General features: G+C 36.8%; 1 protein-coding gene across 3 annotated transcripts in view; it reads left to right on the forward strand.

The window, feature by feature from the left end:
• Nucleotides 1–22231, forward strand: part of CREB5 (cAMP responsive element binding protein 5) — a 1721100-nt gene that overhangs the window by 1365599 nt on the left and 333270 nt on the right. For all 3 annotated transcript variants that reach the window (XM_044066812.1, XM_044066813.1, XM_044066816.1), the window contains one exon: nucleotides 15972–16098. In XM_044066812.1, coding sequence (XP_043922747.1) covers nucleotides 15972–16098 — 127 coding nt within the window. The remainder of the gene's footprint in view (nucleotides 1–15971; nucleotides 16099–22231) is intronic.

A 22231-nucleotide genomic window follows, 5' to 3' on the forward strand; every position in this document is an offset into this window, starting at 1 on the left:
TTTGTAATTGGGAGTAGTAGACCAATAAATGATTACGGAGATGGGTCAACAAGTAGAACTGATATGTTTACTATAAGAGTAACGCAGCCTAAGGGACTGTAGTTTGAGCAGGGTTGTGACCTTCCCAGCACTTGACAGTGTGCTTGGCTGTGAGTAGCTTTACCTGTAAGTATATGACCCGTTTCATAAAGAAATTACTTACAGAATGTCCATATCGATGAACTCCCACCTTTATAAACATGTTTTCAAAGACTCATCATATTTGTTCTGCTGTGATGTTATAATCATGTACTTCTTAGGTTATAATATCACTAGTGACAGTGTTTACATCCTTCTCACAGTACATATCACACTGCCTGTTATGTTTACATTAATGGTGCATGAGTAATATTGTCTCAGTCAGTACAACTTACAGATAATATCATTAGTGACAGTGTTTACACCCTTCTCACAGTGCATATCACACTGCCTGTTATGTTTACATTAATGGTGCATGAGTAATATTGTCTCAGTCAGTACAACTTACAGATAATATCATTAGTGACAGTGTTTACACCCTTCTCACAATGCATATCACACTGCCTGTTATGTTTACATTAATGGTGCATGAATAATATTGTCTCATTCAGCTCCAGGTACAACTTACAGAAACTTTAGGAATTCTCTATTCATTGTAAGTCTAATTGCTATCTTTTAAGTAAAATAGATGCATGTAACACCAGAGGTGTCAATCTAAACTGTATGTCTTGAGCACAAAATTACCTGTCTCATAAAGTCTGTGCTGGTGAGTACTTAAATAAAATTTATTTTTAGGATATATAGCTGAATTATATAAACAAGTTACACACTTTTAGTTTTGTAAGAGATTAACAAATGGATTAAGTAAAATACTTGTTTGGAAGACGCTCTAAATATAGCATTACAGCCTAGAAGGATGGATGTGTTCTGCTGGCTGATATTTTCTCTTTTTTCAGTCACATAATATTTAATTAGCCCAAAAAAATCAAATACATTCTCATGTATACCTAGAAGTGATGGGAGATGTGGTTAGCAAAATTTGGTACCCTATTACTTGTCAGAGGAGTACCTTCGTTGAAGGTTGTGCATCAGGACTGGTAACTCGGCATGTAAAAATCAGCTACCAATCATTAGTGGACCGGAGTTCCGCTGTGGCGACCCCTAATCGGGAAAAGCCGAAAGACACAAACAAAATTTGTCAGAGGTGAGATTATTGACTAGGCACTGCTTACAGTTAGGAGTTCAGCTAAGTGTTTAGTTCATTTAGCACTTGTTTCAAAATACTACATCTGTGACACAGAGGAATAAAGCCTGAGTGTGTCCCATTATGTATTGATGCAGGTGTTGGAGGAGCTGGTGAAGGAGGGTGAGAATGAACAGACACCAATAGCTTACCCACCTTAGGGGGGGGTGGGGAGTAAGTAATGCAGTCCTGGCACCTTGGCCAGGGATGTGGGCTTGGCTCTGTGAGGCCACATTTGCTTAGCAGTCACCATTGAACATGTGTGAGTGTGACCAGTCATACAGAGGAAGGTATTCCAGGCCGTTGTGTACACACACACATCAGCTGCCTGGGAGCGGATAAGTCCCCATTTAGCTGTTCAAATTGTGACTAGTCTGTAAAGATCTCTTACTCCATTTGGGGAACAAATGGTGCATTTTGTGGCAGGAGGTCGGAGCCAGTGGCCGGCAGGCAGTCTGCTGGTAGAAAAAGTACATAATAGCATTAGAGAGAATATAGAAATGCATCACAATATGGTGATGTGCTGTTTTTGCATTTAGGGCATGCTTCTTTTTCACCCAGTGTTTCAGTAACTGATGGTTATAGTACTATAATGTTTTGTGGGTATTCAGTGTACCTCTTACGCTATCTTTGGTGCTTGACTTACACTCTTGTGCCAAAAGTGACTATTTAAATTCACTGAAATGTTTATATTGCTGGCTTCATATAAAGCAGTGCCTCTTCACATAGCTACTTCTCTATACTGTTCAGCAGGAGTAACAGAGTCTTTATCTGTTTCACTACCATCACGAATGACTGCTGCAATAAAGGATGCCAAAACAGAAAAGAATACTAACAAAAATGGTTTGGAAGCTTTAGCCACAAGTTATCTTGTGTAAAAAATGTAAAAGTATTGTTCAAGCTTTTTGACTGCCTTGTTCATTTTGCAAGTGGTAATCAAAGAGTTACAACTAACTTCTTCAACATTTTTACAATACAAAGTACTTATAATTAGGAGTTGGTAAGCCCAGGTACATTTTCAGAATGGCTGTCTTCTTCTTCAAAAAAAAACAAACATTGCATTCGGCTGAAGTCCTGAAGCTCTTGAGAAGCATTTAGTTCACACTGCAATTTAGATTTTCTATGCAGTAATTTGTTTGAGAAACTTCCACTCATGGGACTCATAGACACTTTCTGCAGGATATGTAATTTAAAAGTACATGCGTGACTAGCTGTAGCACTCTATTTATATAAAGCATTGAAGTATATTCTCTTTCTCCGATACAGTAGATATTCTTTTCATGGAGTGATATCTCAAGTTTTTTCCCCATATAAAATGTTAGACATCCACAAAACAAAATATAAGGAAGCCCTCCAGGCAGTTACCTTTCCCTTTAAAATACTTCCTTTATATTTCAGGATGAGCAAAGTCATTTGTTACATTAATGTAATTACAGGGAGTACACCTGTAACATTTTTGTTAACATTAGCTACCTGAATCTAATTTAAATGGTTAAACTTCTAGTCGATTAGGGTGGTGGCTATTATGTGTAAATCTATGAATATTCCCTGAGACCTCTTTCACCCCACTGTTGATTAATTTGTTTATTTTTGATGCAGTATTTTCTCAGTCTTTATATTATTATAGATGTAGCACAAAAGCTTCCTCTGTGACATTATTTGACTCACCTGTGTTGTCTGTCTTTTCTTCAGTATAAAATGCTTGAAGTACTTAAGTTGTCTGTTTTACTGACTCATTATTATCATGGCCTGGTTCTAAAGAGTGATGTTTACATGTAACATTCCTTATTATATCATACACTATCTCTCATTTTCCATAAAACTCAGTAAAATTGACCTTGCCAGTATATTATTTATAAAGTATCTTGGATGACTACTGTTGAAATGAATCAGATTATTACCTTTCTTTTTCCTATACAGTGTGGAATCTAATTGTTATCAGTCCTTAAAAATCAAAATGTTCAAACATTTTTGGTTGAAGAACAATCTAGACATTGTGTAGCCGAAAAAATGTTAGAAATGCTGTGTTGGTCTACTAGAGGCAAACACTCTAATACAGAGGTGAAGTGATATATTTCACTGAACTAGCAATGGTTTTACAGTTATTTCAGCATGAGCACATTGCCAGGAGTTAATAATTTATCAGTGTCAGATACACTGTTTTAATACCCAATTGACTCTAAAATTAAATAAAAGGATGTAATTTATTTCCCATTGCATTAAAAAATGATTTAAGAAATCAATGCACGATCATTTTAATTTATCACAAACTTTGTGATGGTCAAGATTAAAAATGCTTTGTTGTTAATTAAACAGTCTGACAAGATAATTGTTAATGAGAATGCATCCACAAAGCATTTGAAATAAACTGCAATGGAAAGAATTTCATGAAATTGTATGCCTGAACTGAGTTAGGAGGTCTTGGGCTACCTTATTGGAGCAGGGAGTAAATGTGTTGCTGCAGTGACAAAAGGCTGCAGGAATTGTGCAGCATGTCTTAAGTGTTGTAATGCATGCTATTAGTCTGGCAGCTGGCACAGAGGGTTAAGGCTGTGAGCTGCAGTTCCTGTGGTACAGGGTTTGATCCCCTTAGCTCTCATTTGTCTACTGTGTGGCCTTGAGCAAGTCACTTGACCATTCAGTGCTTTGGGGCAAATTAAATTTGGTCTAGCCTCCTTAATGTTCCTTTGGAATTTAAGCTTAGTAATTACCTATGAACCTGTCAGAATTGGTCAGGTTGTGCCCTGACCAACTGTCATCAGAATCATTAGACACACTAAAAGAATTCCCTTGTTGGTAGATTCTGTGGCTGACTTGTTAATATGGAATTCCATCTCTATTTACTTATATTGACCTGAACAGTAGCTTCCTTAGAGCTTTCACACATTGCAGGCATGGGAACTCTTGATGCAAGCTTACTACAGTGCTTTCATTCTGTATTAGCTGACCTTATAAAAATACAAAAAGATCGGTTTATTTTGTGCTGTTACTGAAAGCTTTAAGTGAATGTTTTATTGGCCAGAGATCCCATGTACTGAGCTCTGTTAAACAGTTGACATTTGAAGTTAGGATGTATGGAAAATTAAGAGTCTAATTTTGAAGTTGCTCTAGTGATTTACTTCATTTATAGCTAATTAAAACTTTAATTCATTAAAAAAATAAATAAAATTATTAAAGGCTTGCATTACTGTGCTGAACATTAAATACAAGTTACAAATAAAAAGCTCACTGATAGCTAGAGGGACAAAAAGTCAAGATCTAATGCCAGTTTGCTTCTCCCAGCATTCATCAGATTTCCATTGCCAAACCATTGGCTTCATCTTTAATACCTCTTTAACCAGAGAGGTTGTACTCACCCAATTTAAATGCACAAAAGCACATTTACTCAAGGCTGGCTTATACTCAGAGCCAAAGGAATACAAACCTGCAACTAATCTTTGTCCACTGACAAAAATCTTTGAAAACATATTTTACTAGCAAATTTTTGTCAATGTAAATAAATACAAAATGCTAAGTAGTCAGTGCCCTGTATGGCTTTTCTGAAAGATTTCAATATAGTCACAGCATTGTACTTAGTTATTACCTCAATATACTCCAGTATGAGTGTACTCCAGTATGAGTGATGTCTGTCTCTCTTCTGTGGTCTTTTTGGACACCACTTGAGTATTCTGGACAATCAATTACATGCTATTATTACAAAAAAATGGAAAAAAAATTTTGGCAAGAACATAGTTGCATCATTTAGGAATTATCTCAACAATAAAGCATTTCAGGTCTGAATTGATTCAACACTTTCAGAGACAGATGCATTTAAGTCATGGCAGGAAAGGGTTAGTAACCAGTCACCTATCCTGTTAATAAATACAAATTTATAAATAAACTCAATAATTCATCTTGGTCTGGGGTGATTATTTATAACTGTCGTCAATGTGATTTATTTGATCAAACTTAATAACATCTAACACTTATGGAGACATCTGTCTGGATACTGGTGAGTTAAATCGGTGACATCATCACATGTAACAACACCTATAGGTGATTCAACCTTAATGATGCTGGCTAAAGGGCTGGTCTATGGGTAGCATTGTTAAAAAGCAAAACAGGGCGGTGTAGAAACAACTCATGGTTCCAGGCTTTGGGTTTAAAAGTGCGTATAGAAGAAAAGTACAACACGTGTTCAGGTGCAGTAAATCACTATGAGTGCCAACTCTTGCTTTTCCTTCTGCTGAACTATTTTATGTAATGTTTCTTTGTAAATGATGCCTTTTGTGAAGCAATTATATAAGATGCGCTGTAATTGATGGCAAAAGACAAGAAAAACAAAACAAGCAAACAAAAACATGTTATATATCAGAGAACTGTGCCGCAGTGATCCAGTGTTTCTGCCATACCACTCTTACTGTGCAGCCATTCCCTGTAATCCCTGTTGTCTTCCTGTTTTTTTTTTTATCTTCGAACTGAGACACAGCTGGGATACTTCTCCGAAACATTAGTAGTTCTGTTCTGCCAACAGCAAGTACGCAGAGTTTCTTAGTGTTTTCAGAAATACTACACAACAGGTTTTTTTTTACCCACAAAGGTGTCACCCTTGAATACCAGTGGAACACATCCAATGCAAAAGAAAAATAGACTAGTTTCATTAAAGCTTGTGTCATATCTCATTTGATGCCTAGTCCAATTTACTTTCAAAGTTAAGATTTAAATCCTGTACCTTGTTGTGTTGGAGGTTGGCAAAATGATTCACTGACACAAGGTACAGGATTTAAATCTTAACTTTGAAAGTAAATTTGCTAGGCATAAAATGATCTGCAAGGACAGCTAGCCTAGTACTTACCTATGATGTGATATAAACACCTGAATCATTTGCCAACCTCCAACTCCATCCATATATCAGTTCAGGCATTAATAAGCAAGGGCATGGCAGTTACATTGTCTGCATTCGTTTTTCCGTGTGTTTACCTGACTGCAAAGTTATTGGTAACCCTCTGTCCATTTAGTTACCATCTGTAGGAGTATTGCCAAGTCTTTCAAAACCTACAGAAAACTAGGTGGCTCTTTTCACATAGTAGTTGATGACTTCCTAATTTATCCCTTGATTCAAATTCTGAAACCATGTGCACCACAACTCTTTTCCTTCTGTCTCTTTACCTTTTATGTTTGCAAACTAGATTCACATCCTGAGTGCTGTTTTGCGCTAAACGTTCCCTGCTGTTTAGAAAATCCACAACTCCTTTTTCCCATTTTTGCACATGGAGTTGGGATGACCCTTTAACAGTGACAGTCATCTAGAGCCACGGTTCAAACTCCCAGGTGCTTAACCGTGCCACTTCTGTTCTTCCATACCCCACACTCGCACACACGCTTATACCTATGACCAAATTAGAGTGCCCAATCCACCTACTGCGTGTCTTTGGAATGTAGGAGGAAACTGGATCATATGGAGGAAACCCATGCAAACACAGGGAGAACATGCAGACTGCACAATGAAGGCACCCCAGCTGAGAATCGAACAGAGAACCTCTTACTGTGAGGCAATAATGCTATCCACTGTTGGTAGATTAGGTTGATGAGCTGCAAAATGCAGAGGTATAGATCAGTTTTAGTAAAGCATCAGTTCAGTTAAGCAAATGTATTTGGTGTTCAAAACTAAAAATTTTAAGAGAAGAAACTGTAATTGGAACCCATGAATATAATGAAAGGAAAATGCTTAACATGATTTCACTTGTTAGGTAATTAGCAGTTGTTATTAATCTGCAGAAGTAATTCATTTCAGCCTATTAACATCAGTTTGCACACAGTATGGCATTCAAAAACCTCTGCCTGAAAATAATTCAGTGATTCTAGTGTGGCATACATTTTGTAAAACCTCTAGCATTCTTACACCAAAGATTCACAGTAGTTCATTAGATTATTGACACTTTGGAGTAGAAAACACCTGCTAGAGCTCAACCCCAGTGTTTTTATGAATAAACATTGTGTTACTGCAGATTTTTTAAATGCTCAGTAGATGATGCCCTTTAACTGTACTCTGTACATATGCTTGTTACTCTATCTGTGTGTGCATGTGTGCGTGTGTGTGTGTGTGTGTGTGTGTGTGTGTGTGTATGACACATACGTACACAAACCCACACACACATTCCATGCAGATATGGATTTATAAGCTATACTAAAGATATTATGTGGTGTGAGAGACATAGAACAGGTACTTCTGTATACCCAGGTGTTGACGTACCCAAAGCTTTGTAGTTGTAGAGTTTATTTCCCCTGGTATCATGTAAACAAGGTAGATATCTATTATATGAATTTCATTTTCTAGAACAATAATATTCTAAGTCAGTCTATTAATGTGTGATATGACAAGTGATTTAGCATTTATAGCATATGAATATTCAGATTTGTCTCTTAAGCATTCAGAATAACATTGCTTTACTTAAATTGTGGTGGGTTTCATACTGCATTTGATTTATTGTAGATTGCAAGTGCTGTTGTGGCTGCATTTATGGTTTATTTTAGATACGAATTCTAAGATCCTTTTGCTGACTATATGAATAAGAATGGTTTATTTCTGATGCAGAGTAGAAAATAAGCAAGCTTTTCTATTCTTAAATTTAGTTATAAGTTTATGAAACAGACAATTTTTAGGTTGCAGGTGGGATTCAGAATGATCTGCAGTGGATCACAAAGGGGCCCCAGTGTGGCTTTTGTGTCCGTAAGTATGATGGGAAGTAACTCAGAGATAGAACGGCATCGTTACTTGTAGCATGTATGACCATAGTGTGTTGAAGTTCTGTTCAGTAAAGTAAATGGTAACAATATTAGTAATAAAAACTGGCTTCAGGTGCTTGCATATCCTGTGTAATGTGCAGCCGCACTATTGACATGGTGGACACTAAATGACATGCCCCTTTTCACACTCAGCAGTGAAAGGTTATGTGTATAGTACAGTATACAGATGAAACATTGCTTCATATGACATGTATGCACAGGTGTCTAAGTACTCTGAGAACTGTCATTTATAGATGCATACATCCAGCCCCGTGTGTGTGTGTGTGTGTGTGTGTGTGTGTGTGTGTGTGTGTTTATGTGACTGCATGGATTATTAATGTAAGTATCAATCCCCAGCTGTACTTGTGTTCCTCTGCATTTTACTGTGTAGCAAGTGTAGGTCTGCAGTTGTCTGCTCTATCATATATAAGCTAACAATCACTGTACATGTTTAATGGCCATAATGTGCTATCCTGGATCCATGGAAAAGAGTATTTGTTTCATGTGGCAATAGTGACATCCCATCAGATAGCAGTGTTGTTTGCTGTTGTTCACCACCAGCCTGCAAACAATGGAATTGCCATCCCTTTACCAACTACACGGATATTATCAGTAGCAGGTCAACAAGAAGGTGGTCTAATGCCTTAAAGGGGAAAGTTAATAATATGGAAGGAGAGTTCATAGATATCTACCAAAAGCAATTGTTTGAGCCAACTGTAGCAGCAACAGCTAGGATAGCCTATAGGGCACTATGTGGTTGTATGGATGCATTTTGAGGACAGATATGCTGCATGGTCTTATGGGATGCATTTCAAAGGCAAGTGTTCAGTTGTATGTCTCATTCAGTATTTTAGTGTACACAGCGTAATATAAATTAATTTGGTGAGTCTATTGGCATGGACTGATGTGACCAGTGAGCTATGCTGCAAGGCAGAATTGTTAGTGTGCTTAACAGCAAAGGAGCCCAGAGTTCCGTGGAGCTGTGCTAGTGGCACTTGTCACTGTGAGATCCACACATGTTACGACATGTATTACATGTCCCAGAGTTCCATGATGTTGTGATAGTGACACTTGCCACTATGAAATCCACGCGTGTTACGACATGTATAAAATGTCTTGCACCTACTGCCTGCATGTCTGTGTATTTTTGTGTGCAGTGACTGTCTCTGAATCACACTTCTTTTTTGTTATACACTTAAATATGTTACCGTGCTAGTGCATGAAAATTTCATGGACTATACAGCTGATATAATGCACATCTCCTATTATATCATAGTTTATAATGTGATACCATAAGATAAGTAAGTTAAACATTTTTGGATAAAAATAATTTTTGTTTTCAAGTTAAATTTATTTTCACGGAGCATATCATTTAGAACTTTAAAAGTCTTGATGTTTTAATATAAAATCTATAAAATACAATTTTTTTAGGTAACTTCATAGATGCAGCAGCAGCAGTCTTTCATGTCCCTATTTTCTCTCCATAGTATCTTTTCCTGCAGTTATTCTGACTTGCCTCTTCTAAAGTCTTCATACCTCTCTATATAATGATATGCTACTATCCTTGTAGCATAACCCATCTCATTCATTATTGGCTGCATCTTACCCAAAAAGCTCTATTAAACATAATTGTATTTTTCCATCCATTTTTGACATTGTAAACTGATTTGTGAAGTATATGTTGCAGCATATTCTTGTATCTGTAAATATTTATTTTTTTTATCATAAACTTTATCAGTAAATATGTTTTGTTCATCTCTTATGCAATCCTGTTCACCCAGGCTGTGTTTGCAAATGGTCCATTCAGCCTGGTGCATTAACCTGGTAAGCAAATATAAATAAATAAATAGATAAGTATGACACGAATATTTAAAATCCAATAAATAACACGAATATTTAAAAATCCAGACTGAAATGTGCTTTTACTACTTCAAAAGCATTTGTAACTTTTTTGTGTCCTTTTTCTGTCCTCCATTTCTGCTGACCAGCTAGTCTCCTCTGTAGATTTGCCCATGTTTTCCTATCACAGCTCAACTGCTACCTATGTAGCCATGAGTTTTCTTTCCCGTTTTCTTGACTTAATGTACCCCCCCATCCCAACTGGCTGATGTGCATACTTGTAGAACTGTTGGCCTGTCATTCCTTGCCCTGTCCGCAGACTTCCTTTTCTGCACATGCCCCTTGATGACTACTATGTGACTGTAGCCATGTATGTTCCTGACCTATATGCTGCATGCTCTGCACCTGTGTCACCAGTACATACAAGCATTCATGCAGGCTAGGCTTCCTGTCACCCCTAGTATGGGCTAACAGGTGTCAGTCGCTCACTCCTACTCTCCCTCATCATCTCTCCAGTGTCCAGGTTGCTAGTTGATGAGGGTTGTTAAGGTAAAATTAGACTTTTATTCCTTTGCACCACAGAGTCGACACAAATTTTTATTTGCAACATTTTGTGGAGAGACTATTTTATACCAAAATACAGTACCATAAAGTAATACATTTAAAATTCAGTGTATATAAAAGTAAAGATGCCATTTGTGTAGGTGGTGCAAGGCACATGAGTGTATCTGTAGTACAGATATTACTGCACACCCAGGGGTCCAGTGGCGCACCCCTTCAGGCTCATGCCTCAGAATAGTGCTGCTTATTCAACAATATTTTTACCTTGCACACCACTTTGTGCCTGCTTTGCGTCCTCATTCAGCACTATAAAGAAATGTTTTTGCAAATGTTTTTTTTTTATTCATATTTTTATGACGGAAGTTAACATTAACCAGAGTGTGAGATGTGCTATTATTGTTTTGTGAGTCAGCTGCAGATAAGCTTGAAATAATTTTGACTTTGCTTTGCAGAAAATCAGAGGAAGTGGAGGCTATAAACACACTCTATTCATGAATGAGTTGCAGAATATTGTGAAACACTCTTCTTCAATTTCTTCTCAAAGATTAAAGGAAGTGGTGAAATCTATGGAGTCTTACACGTAGTAATAGCTGGTAGGAAGAGACAGAAAAGTATAATTCCCATATGTATTTTCCTTTCAAAAAACATTATCTTTTTTTTTATTTCACTTCTCAGTTTTTGTACTTTGGAAGTAAAACAGCATGAGTGGGTAGACCATCATCATAGTGTGGCCTGGTCTATAGAACTCCTACATCCTGAGGCAAAGAAGATTGCTTTATGCCTCCTGACAGGGCAGCTCAGTCCATGTAATCTCTTAAAGATGAATGTGGTTAAAGTGTTACACTGCATTGGATTTGTCTGACAACAGAATGTTGCAACTAGCCTTTCTTGTTCTCTCTTTAAGTGGGTTTAATATTCTACCTCACCTCCTCCCATCTGTACCTCTTGACCCTTTCTCCATCTGCCCTATGGTCTCCTGAGTATGTCTGTTAATTCTTCCTCTATAACTCATTCTGGTAGTCCATTCCATGGGTCCACAGCCCTCACAGTGAAGATGTATTTTTGCAGATACAGCAGTAGATGACCCTGGAAGTCTGCTTCTTTGATCATCTTCTCCCCCTCTGTCCTTCCTGTTCAGGATGACCCCTTCATATCTCCTTGTCACTATCTTGTGCTTCCATATAGTGGCCAGAGTGTCTTTTTTGCTCGTTGGTGAGAAGAATTTCAGCTACTATGACCTGGTCATGTCCTGTACCCTATAACATACATTTCTTGGGATACCCCACATTTGCTTGAGTGTAAAGTGAATGAAAATCCCACTCACTGATCACAGTTGATGAGCTGTATCTTACTGATTGCAGTTTTGCTTTGAAAGTTATTGCTGGCACTGTTTGTTATGTCACTGGAACTGATGCGCAGATTTTTGTATTTTCATCTTTTCTTCATGGCTTTGCAACCATGGATCTAGTATATATAAGCCAGGGGGTTGGGGGTGAAGTTCTCCGTATGAGGACTGCGTGGTGGCTTGTCCCCCTGCAAAAGACAGACTTTTTATTGTAGTTTATGTCCAAATAGTTATGAATAATTGTGCTTGCCTGTCTGTAGCTTCAACCATATGTAACTCAAAGAAGCTTCTTCACTTGCATGACCTCCTGCAATGCATGTAGTTCTCGTGACATGGTCTGACCAGGTCCTAGTTAAAAGGAGCATTGCATCTTTGATTTTGGAATGCATTATTCTAAGGACATACCACAGTATTCGCTACTGATGTCATTCTAAAGCCATTTTTTGTTCCACATGCATCTCCTGGGATGCTGTGATACACACAGTTATGCTGTCTCTTGTTTAATCCAAACACAAAAGAATATCACAAATGGGCTCTGTTTCATACTGGGCTGTTACAGCCTAAGCCAGTGGCAATATCATTTTCTTCTATAGAACAGCAAAGCTGGCAGTAATAGAGCTCTGTGTATAGCATTTTCCTCTCTAAATTATAATTTTCCAGGCAAGTCCAGAAAATCATTGTGTCTTTGATTAGATTTTATAATGGATGTTTAGTTGACAACTGCCTTTACAATCATCTTTCAAATAAGTGGTTTTCTTCTTTGGGTTGCATGTCAGACAATGCTGTAATACTCTGGCCCAAAGTAATACAACAGCTGGTTATCTCTACTTGGTACAGTGTCATTAGTTGGTCAGAAGTTGTAGTTCTGATACAGTTTTACATATTAATAGGCTGACTGAGTGGCTTTTGACAGAAATCTGACTGGAGACAAAAAGATTGAATCTCCATTGAGATACCTGTTGTGGTCTTTACTTGACCCCTTACTAAACTGATTAAGGAAGAAAATCCTGTCTTCTTTCTTTCTTTGTTTAGAGAACAGGCCTGTATACATTTGTTAGTTAATGTCAACTTTCCATCCCTGCTTCTGACTTAGGAGGTCAGTCTATATGTTTATTATTTTCATAGCACATTTCCCCACATTCTGTGGCCTTGAGGGCTCCAACATTAAGACAACAATGCTAAGCAACAGACCTCCTGAGATGTAATCCAAGCAAAAATGTAGTGACCTTTGTAGTTCATTTTTTGCTTTGTTGTATTCTGAGAAATTACCTTGTGATAGATGTGATACTGTGCGGCCACCTAAATTTTGGAAACAGCTGTACCTAACAAAGCAATGAAGTTCTTTCCTAAAACAGGAAAAATGCACCTTTATTGGAGGTGAGCTGGAATGGTTTACTAGTGTAGATTGCAGATCTTTGACAGGAAGTTTAATGTCTCCTCACTTTCATGGGCTAATCAAATAAACATGGTCATTTCTTTGGACTACAGAAGAAGGAAATGAACTGAATATTTTAAAAGTTATGTGATCTCCTTTTAGCAAACTAGCTGGCAAGTATTTTGAAATTTAGGATAGCATAATACTTTCTTTTCTTTGTTGTGCCTCTCAGAGATGTGCAATGAGAAATGCAGTCTGAAAGGTGGTATTACCTCCTTACTATTCTCTCCTAACTGTGAGAGTGCAAGTCCAAATAATGTTTTTGTCAGTATGATTTCATTTTCCCAAAAAAAAAAAAAAAAAAAAAAGAGTACAGAGCCATTTCAGCTTCAGATTTTGATCAGTCTTTTAATAAGGATTCTAGGAAGCTACATTGGAAGTTTCACATAGGTTCATAGGTTCATAGGTTTATACTAGGCTATCTGCCCTAAGGCATTTATAAGCCTAGCCCAAATTATTGTGGCTTACGCCACCCCTTATATGAAAAAATACTGTGCCCATTAGTTTGTTGTGCCTCTGTCCAGCAGTGACCCAGAGATGATTCCCGGGGTAAACCTACGATCTCCCATCCACAGGTCTAGATTTCTCTTGAACAGAGTCAGCGAGGTGCTCTGCCTCACATGGACCGGGATTTTATTCCACAGCATAGGGAGTCTCTGAGTGATAAATCTATCCCTCCAGCACGTCCTATTTATATCCGTGCTAAGGTTTAAGTCGCTTGCTCTAGTGTCATAAAAGGGTAACCTACTAGTGGACAAAGACTGAACACTCACACTTCAATTGCCCAAGGTTCAAGTCATCGACGGCCAAAGTTCCTTTCCAGGAAATAACTGTTGGAGGGTTGTGCCATAAATGATTCTCTTTTGGGGAGAATTTACCCTTTGTTCAAGTGTTTTTTTTTTTTTTTTTTGCAGATGCAGTTTGGGATTCCAGTCCTTGTTACATTTGCTTCCATCCACTCATAGTGGAAGCATTTCTGAAATAGGTAGCTGATGCATTTCTTTCTAGTGTGAGGAAAATAAGTTGTTTCTCATTTTTACAATTTTGAAACAACACAAAACTAGAAATGTAAACTAATTGAGTTTACCAAGTAATTACTTGCCTGCTGCATACAATAGTACGTGTATAATTCTGTATTCAGTACACACACACACACACATATATAGATATATAGATATATATATATATATATATATCTGTTATTGGGTCTACATTATAAGATCAACGGTTGAAAACATTGAACACCATATGGTCAACACCATATGGTCGATGTCTTCAAACATCGAACTTATAAAAACAACAAAAAAGAAAAAAGTACCCTAATAGTTTTAAGCAGGGGGCAAAGCCCCCCTGCACTCCCCACACCCCCGCTACTTAAATATACCAACTCTGAGACTGCACTACATTTCAGTAAACAGAAATCTCCCCTTACGGAGATTTATGTTTACACGTTCAATGTGCACTTTCGCTATTTTCGTGTCGACAATATCAGCTTCGATATTCTCGGCTTTTGAGAAAATAATAGATATATATATGTATATATATATATATATATATATATATATATATATATATATATATATATATATATATATATATATACACAGATAGATATGAGCAAATCACTGGAATTGGAAAAGAAGATGTCCCATGGTAAGACTAAGAAGAAAAAGTGGAACTTGTTTTACAGGTACTTTATATGAGACAATATGTTTATGACAGGGGGGTTTGAGGTAAGAGGTATCAAGCTATTTATTTGTTATGGAATGAGGTGGATAGTGGACTTTGTGCTGAAAGTTCAGAACAATGTAATCTACCTATCAAGTGGATTTGTTAATGGTTTACAGGGAACCTTCAAATAAGGGGGGAAGCAACTCATAAGATTTTTTTTTTTTTTTTTTGAGAAACTTCACATTTAATCAGTCCATATATGAAAATAAGATGTAATGTAATCAGTGTGGTGAAAGTGGTCATACAGTAAAGAAATCTGTCAAGGCAGACTGTAAACAGAAAATCCGTTTTTGTTCATTTTAGAGAAAAAGAAGAGAATATTCAGGTGGAAGTTAGAGAAAGAAATGAGCTTATACAATTACAGAATGTACCAGATGGGAATATTGGTGAACAACAGGAAACAATGTAAAAATGAAGAACTGTTATGTTAGCAAGAGAAACCATGAAATCAGGGTGGAAACAAGAAGTATGTTTGCTGTTTTTACTGATAAGTCATAAGAAGAAAAAACTGGATAAACCTGAAAATAAAATGTCTATCATCTTTCATAAACAGCTGTTGACATCATGTAGACAACTTCACTAATGAAATATTTGAATGAATGAATTTCCTTATTTTATTTGAAAGCATTGCTTTCTGCTTTATTCATTAGTAAGGTATTTATAAAAAACAAATATGTATTCATTCATTCTGGATTTGCTACCCTATTTTATCCTGCAGTTGTATGTCATTAACCGTGTCATCATATTAAGCTAAATGACAGTAGGCCATGATATCAAAACAGAGATTTATGAATTCTAACAGGGAGAAAGTTACAAATGCAGACATACTCAAAAGAAATCTTATTGTAATATGTGTCATGTATTCATCATGGATTATATAGTATTAAGGATCAGAGAGAACTATTTATAAATGCAAACTGAATAGTCTCTGTTCATTAAGGTATTCAAGATTTTGCCTTTATTTTAGATGTTCTTTACAGACAGGATGCCACTTGATTACGTTACAACTTACAGTGTTTTTTCCCCACTTGTAGGCCTGTTCCAGGCTCTCTGTCATCCTTGCTACATCTTCACAACAGACAAAGACAGCCAATGCCTGCCTCAATGCCCGGCACCCTTCCCAATCCAACGATGCCTGGATCATCGGCAGTACTGATGCCTGTAAGTTAAATCTGCATGGTCAGGATACTTTAATTCAGTTCAAAGGCATCTGTTACTAATTCTAGAAAAAGAAAAGTACTTAAAGTATAACTCATTTTCATTTAAAGTTTTATATTTATGTGTATGTGTTTTTCTGTAATATTTATACTTCATAATTTGATTTAAAATCACATGCATGTTAGTGTATTCGTTAGTGCAGTGTCATAAACGCTGCATGCAGGATGGCACATGATTCCACATTGCATAGACAACTGTTGTCATTCATTAAACTAGGAGGTTGTTTACTTTAACATTTCCTTGATGCCTGTACCTTTACATATGAATTTTTGTTATGTATGAGTAGAACCTGAATTCCATGCTTAAATATATCTGTATCTATCTATCTATTTATCTGTCTATCTATCTATCTATCTATCTATCTATCTATCTAGTTTTTGGTCAGTTACAATCTTGCAGTTGCCATTGTTTACTATATCTTCACACCTTCCAAAGGGGTTAGCACTCTGAAAAATAAGTACGAACCCCAAAGAGAGTGTAATAATTTTTGTATTTATTGTTAGAATTAATTTTTTAACTCATTAGTTTAAGATTTTTCTGCAACCCTTTAAGAATAGCGTATGTTTTTTTTAAACTCTTTTAAAATGTTTGTATGGAAACATGCATTATTTAAGGAAGTGACATTCTTAGATCTGTATTCTGATGAAGTCCCTGTGCTTTGCTCAATCTATTGACTATGCTTTGTTTATTAAAAGTGTTGTGTATTTTCCCAGCTTTGCCTGTTCATTTGGGTTTATATTATATATTCAAAGTTTCAAAACTTCGAACTTCATATGTTTGACAACATATGAGCAAAGTTTGAAACTTCGAAAATATGATGAAAAATTAAAATAAAAAAAACTTACCTTAACGCTCTGAGCAGGGGGGCAAACCCCCCAGCACCCCCCCCCTGCTTAAATATATCAACTCCAAGACTACTCTTCAGTGCAGAAAAAAGAAATGTTCCCATTCTGTGCCGTATGGAGCCGCTGCTTTTAACCTTCGAACTTTTCAAAGTTCGATCATATGGTGTCGATCGTATGACATTTGAACTTTGAAAAGTTTGAATAATTAATAGAGACCCATTCATTTTGCACTGTCTTTTGGGTTCTTAATTTCTCTTCATCTTTAGAAGATCTCAACACAATGAAATTGAATTCCATTAGTCCTATTCCTCTCAACCTCCAAGCATTAAAAACATAGCACTGGACTTTAAAAATCATAGCGGATGGTCAGAAAAAAGGAGCACTTTCTTATTTTTCACAACAAAAAAAACTTATGCACTAGACCTTATATAGTGAATGGTGAAAAATCTCTTTACAGGTTTAGCTTATGTATTTATGAAATTATGTATTCATAAACAGGTCTTACTTTATGAATGTCATAAATCTAGGGGGAACAAGGCTAAATCTAATGCAAAAACATTGTGCTGTGCTTAAATCATATCAGCTGAGAGATATAACTAGGCCACTGAGAGCAATTTTGCTTTACTTGTAAGCAAAGTGATGAAAATATTTTAACTTGCATTAGCAAAATTATTGACCTCAGTGGGAATAAAGACATTATTATAGACATTGAAATGCATTGTAAGTTGTGAAATGTCAAATGTCATTACTTGCAAAACTGGAAGATAACTTCAAATTATTCAAAACAAAAATGAAGCATTCAGCAATGTGACATAGCACATTCACAGAAGGAGACACGATCAGTTTTTCAAAGTAGCCACCATACATTCTATGCAGTGCAAACTCTAGATTTTTTTGATTTATGCACCAATTCAAAAGTGGACTTATTGTCACGGTCACAATTTTGAAGTTCACTTCAGCAGCATTGGCAGTTCTTCAAGGTAACATGTTATATTGCAATGAATGAAGGAGTTAAGTCTTTACAGCATCGCTTCATATTTATCTGTAATAAGTAATGAGGTCTAAATTGCAACTCCTTAGACCTGGTAGGTAATAATACAGTAAAGATGTTTGATATATTTAATCGTACTGAAGAATAACTGCCAAATTAGAATATAATTTAATCCAAATTCCAGCAATATTTCAAACCAACCTCTCAACCTCTCAGGACAAAAAATCTGGACAAAGCCAAAAATAATGGGGGGAGGAAGGCAGGGCTCCACAAATAGGAACAAATGTTAAATATTGCTCTTATAAACTTAGAAAGTTGCTAGAATGAAAGGTCTTGTCTTACCATACCTATTCTGAGCGATATAAAGTCTAAAGCTCAAATGCCTGTCATTATTTAGTGAATTCAGTCCTCACTGATTCACCCCAAAAATCCAGAAAAATCACAAATTTTATGAGGAGCAAACCAAATATATGAAGCAAAAATCTGGAGGTTGTATATTAGAATTACGAACATTCAGGTTGTCAGACACCTAAACATCGACAGCTAAACAGTGAAAGGTGAAAACCGTGAACGACCACTTCCGTGAATTTTTCCACAGGGAAAAAATTTGCTTGGTTGTTAATGGGAATTTGCCCTTTTCCCCAATGTAGAGTGATTTCGGAGTTGGTATATTTAGTTAGGGGGGTGTGGGGGGGTGGTGAAGCCCCCACTTGATTAGGGTTGAAAGTTTGTTTTACTGTCCGGTGGCCTAGTGATTTTTTTCCCTGTGGACATTCGCGGTTTTCAGCCTTCGCTGTTTAGGTGTCAACATTTAGGTGTTCGACAACCTGAACGTTTGTCTTTCTAATGTAGACCCAAATCTGGACATTCTGAGAAAATCTGGGCACTTAAGAGGTATGCTAGTAAAATGACTCCTGTTATACTTACAAATTATTTTTCAATAAAACAGCTTTCACTTGAAACTGTTGATGTATATATGACTGAGGTGAAGCATAGAGCCGCATAATTCACTGCTAAGAGACAACATTGTCTTTGACATTAAAGATGAGACAGTGAGATACAGACTGCTGTTAGAGTCTAAGTTAATGGCAGTGGAACAAATGTAAATGCGTGAAATAGGAGAGCTGACTAGTATTCAGATGAAAGAGCTTGCAGAGGACTTGAATGAATGCACAATTAAGATGAAGTGAAAGCATTCTGATATCAGAAAATCAGTGCTGTCAAAGCAAAAGTATAATGATAAATATGCTTTAAACAGTATACAGCAAAGAGGGTTATTGTTGCACAAATGTATAATAAGCTAGATAAAAATCATAATGCAACTTGCTCAGACTTTAATTCATTAACACCAGCAGCCCTGAGCCTGCAGGACTAGGTGTGTCAGTGGGCTTTCTTATTAAGTCAATAATGCTTGAAAGGCAGATCACATAAGAGCTTTTGTTTTTCTGTAAATGAATTGTGCTAGAATTTGTGATGTTATGGAAGGCATAAAGCTGCTTTTCTTGATTTTGCTTCTGACATTCAGCCTTAGGCAATAGGAGTCCAACCTGCTGGCAAACAGGAATGTCACAATTAATTGACTGCCAGAAGGCATTAGTGACTTAACTATGTGTGTTGGAAGTGTGGACAGACTAATAATTATTTTTCACATAAACAAACTGAGAAAAAAAGTGGTGGAAAATGTTTTGCAAGTGACTGATATAAATAAGGCCAGTGATTGTGTAGTTTCTTGTTGAACTGTGCCACATAAAGCTGACCATGATTTGTTTGTGAATGCAAACTTGAAACTGTGTACATAATTTATTCACTAGAAACAGAAGAGAACCATGTATGTCAATGTATATTCACTAGACTGAAAAGCTAAGTGTAATTGGGATATTTATCACATTTAAGCTAGTTATGGGACTGACTTCAGCATCATTAATGAGAATGCATTCAGGGAACTGGAAATGAGATGATTACTGTTTGAATTAAAAGCTTATTTACTACCTTATTCTGGGCATAAATTGATATTGCATACTCAGTACTGAACTGTGCTTTAATTGTAAAAAACAAGGACAGCAACTGATTATTTCAAGTAGTGTCTGAAGAGTAGCAGAACATACAGAGATGTGCTTGTGAACAGGTGAGTATGATAAGGTGAATTCACAGTGTAGAGATTAGATAGCATTATCATTTCACCATCATGTCTCTACAGTAGTTAGGAAAGCCTTTTATCTGTCCTAATTGCCAAAGGCAACTCCAGTAGCTCCAGTGAAGTCTTAATTCCCCTTTACTCATATATCGTTCTAATCATTATTGATTATATAATACAGCATTTAGCATGTATTATCTAAACATAGCCCACAACTTGAGAGAACTCAGAGATTCATAATTAAAAAGGTCAGTGACCTGAAAAATATTAGCAATTAGGAGGGTCTGGCAGCCCTTTCTCTATACTTGGTCTCCTAGAGACTCCTCTGTGGAGAGCTATGCCTAGCCTTTTGTACTGTGAAAGACCCAACCATATTTGATCTCCTATTCCTTAGTAGAACTAATGGACATCAGATACTCGGTTAAAGGAAGTTCATAAACAGGTAAATAAGACATGCTGGTGGGAAAGATTCATATCCCAACACATCCCTCCAATGCACGCCAAACACATTACCGCCCTTGCCATCTTCAGGATAAACCTAGATAATTGAATGGGCATCCTCAGATTCCCTCACAGGCTATCTTGTCTTGCTCTTCTTGAAACTTTCAATAAGCTTTTTTGGCTAGGCTTGCAGTGGTCTGCAGACCAATTGCGTACCACAAACCTGTGAACTTAAATGCAGAACACCAGAGGTCACAATGTAGTTAAAGATGATGATTTGCAGAGAAAGTGATTTACATAGTTGCAGAGACACAGGGAATATGATAACTTGCTCTTGAGGTAAATAATGTACGTTATTTTTTTCTAAGGCAGTTACTCAAAGATTTGTGCAGTACAGTATGTAAAACCCCAAGAGGAGAGTACAACATGCAATAATGTAGATTTGCACACAGCAGATGTTACATTTCATAGTTTGGAACAATGTGCTGACCAGTAGCATGGCTAGGGCAGGGTAAAAGGGGCACTTGTTATCACTCTTTAGTGCAGTCTCAGCTTTTAAGAGCCAGTGTTGCATTTGTTATAAAACCTGAGAACTGTAGCAATCCATGTGTTGTCTATTTAGCAAACATGGCTGACAAATACAAATAATTAAATGATAGATAAAGTGATTGCAGATAAGAATGACCATTCAGTGGTATTTTGAATACAAATCTAGCATCTTACTGTGAAGTCAGCTACATGACCAAATGCTGGAAAGAATCGAAGAAGAGCTCTTGAATATTGCTAAATGTAAAAATGTGTATGTGATGTAATGTTTTAGCCTGGGATGTCTTGTTAGATGTAATATATGATCATCAACTATTAGATCTGTACATTTAAAATAGGAACAATCCTAAAGAATTTCTGATGATTTCCAAAATTCCGCACATGCCATGCACTAACTAGCTGGTGATTTATTTCATTTCAGGAGTAATCAGTATGTCTTTTACATTGACTACCATTCTAAGTATCCTGAGGCTATCAGTCTGTCATCACACTCATGAAATCCATTTTTCTTTCATAATATGGTACCCAGTAATGGTTTCTTGGTCTGCTAACCAAGAATTTTGTGCATTTATACAATACATTATCTCTTTAGTAAGATATCCATAGTCTAATCTTCAAGTGGAGGGGAAGTTATGCAGACAGTGAAAAGATCTCATGAAAAAATTTGTGGCCAGCTCTGAATTTTGGCTGTTATCTTGCCTTTGTTGTATACCATTCCATTACAACCCTTACAACTTTCACCTTCACAGTTCTTGGTGGAGAGGATAGTGGGAAAGCAACTACCGACATCTTCTGTTTCACATCTGCCAGAAAAAATCCAGGCTTGAACTCTGCATGGCTTACTAAAACAGAAGCATTATTGTAGACACGCAGCTAAGATTTTACCTACTGTAGAGATTGTTTGTTTGTTTGTGTCTTTCGGCTTTTCCCGGTTAGGGGTCGCCACAGCGGAACTCCGGTCTGCTAATGATTGGTAGTTGATTTTTACATGCCAAGTTACCAGCTCTGACGCACAACCTTCAACGAAGATACGCCCATTCACACATGTCTCCACGCAGAAGACACTCTAGCTGAGAATCGAACCGGACAGCGTCTTATCAAGTCAACAACACTTGGAGA

Source organism: Protopterus annectens, chromosome 3.part1 (genome assembly GCF_019279795.1).
Source record: "Protopterus annectens isolate FY-2018-M chromosome 3.part1, PAN1.0, whole genome shotgun sequence".
NCBI lineage: Eukaryota > Metazoa > Chordata > Ceratodontiformes > Protopteridae > Protopterus > Protopterus annectens.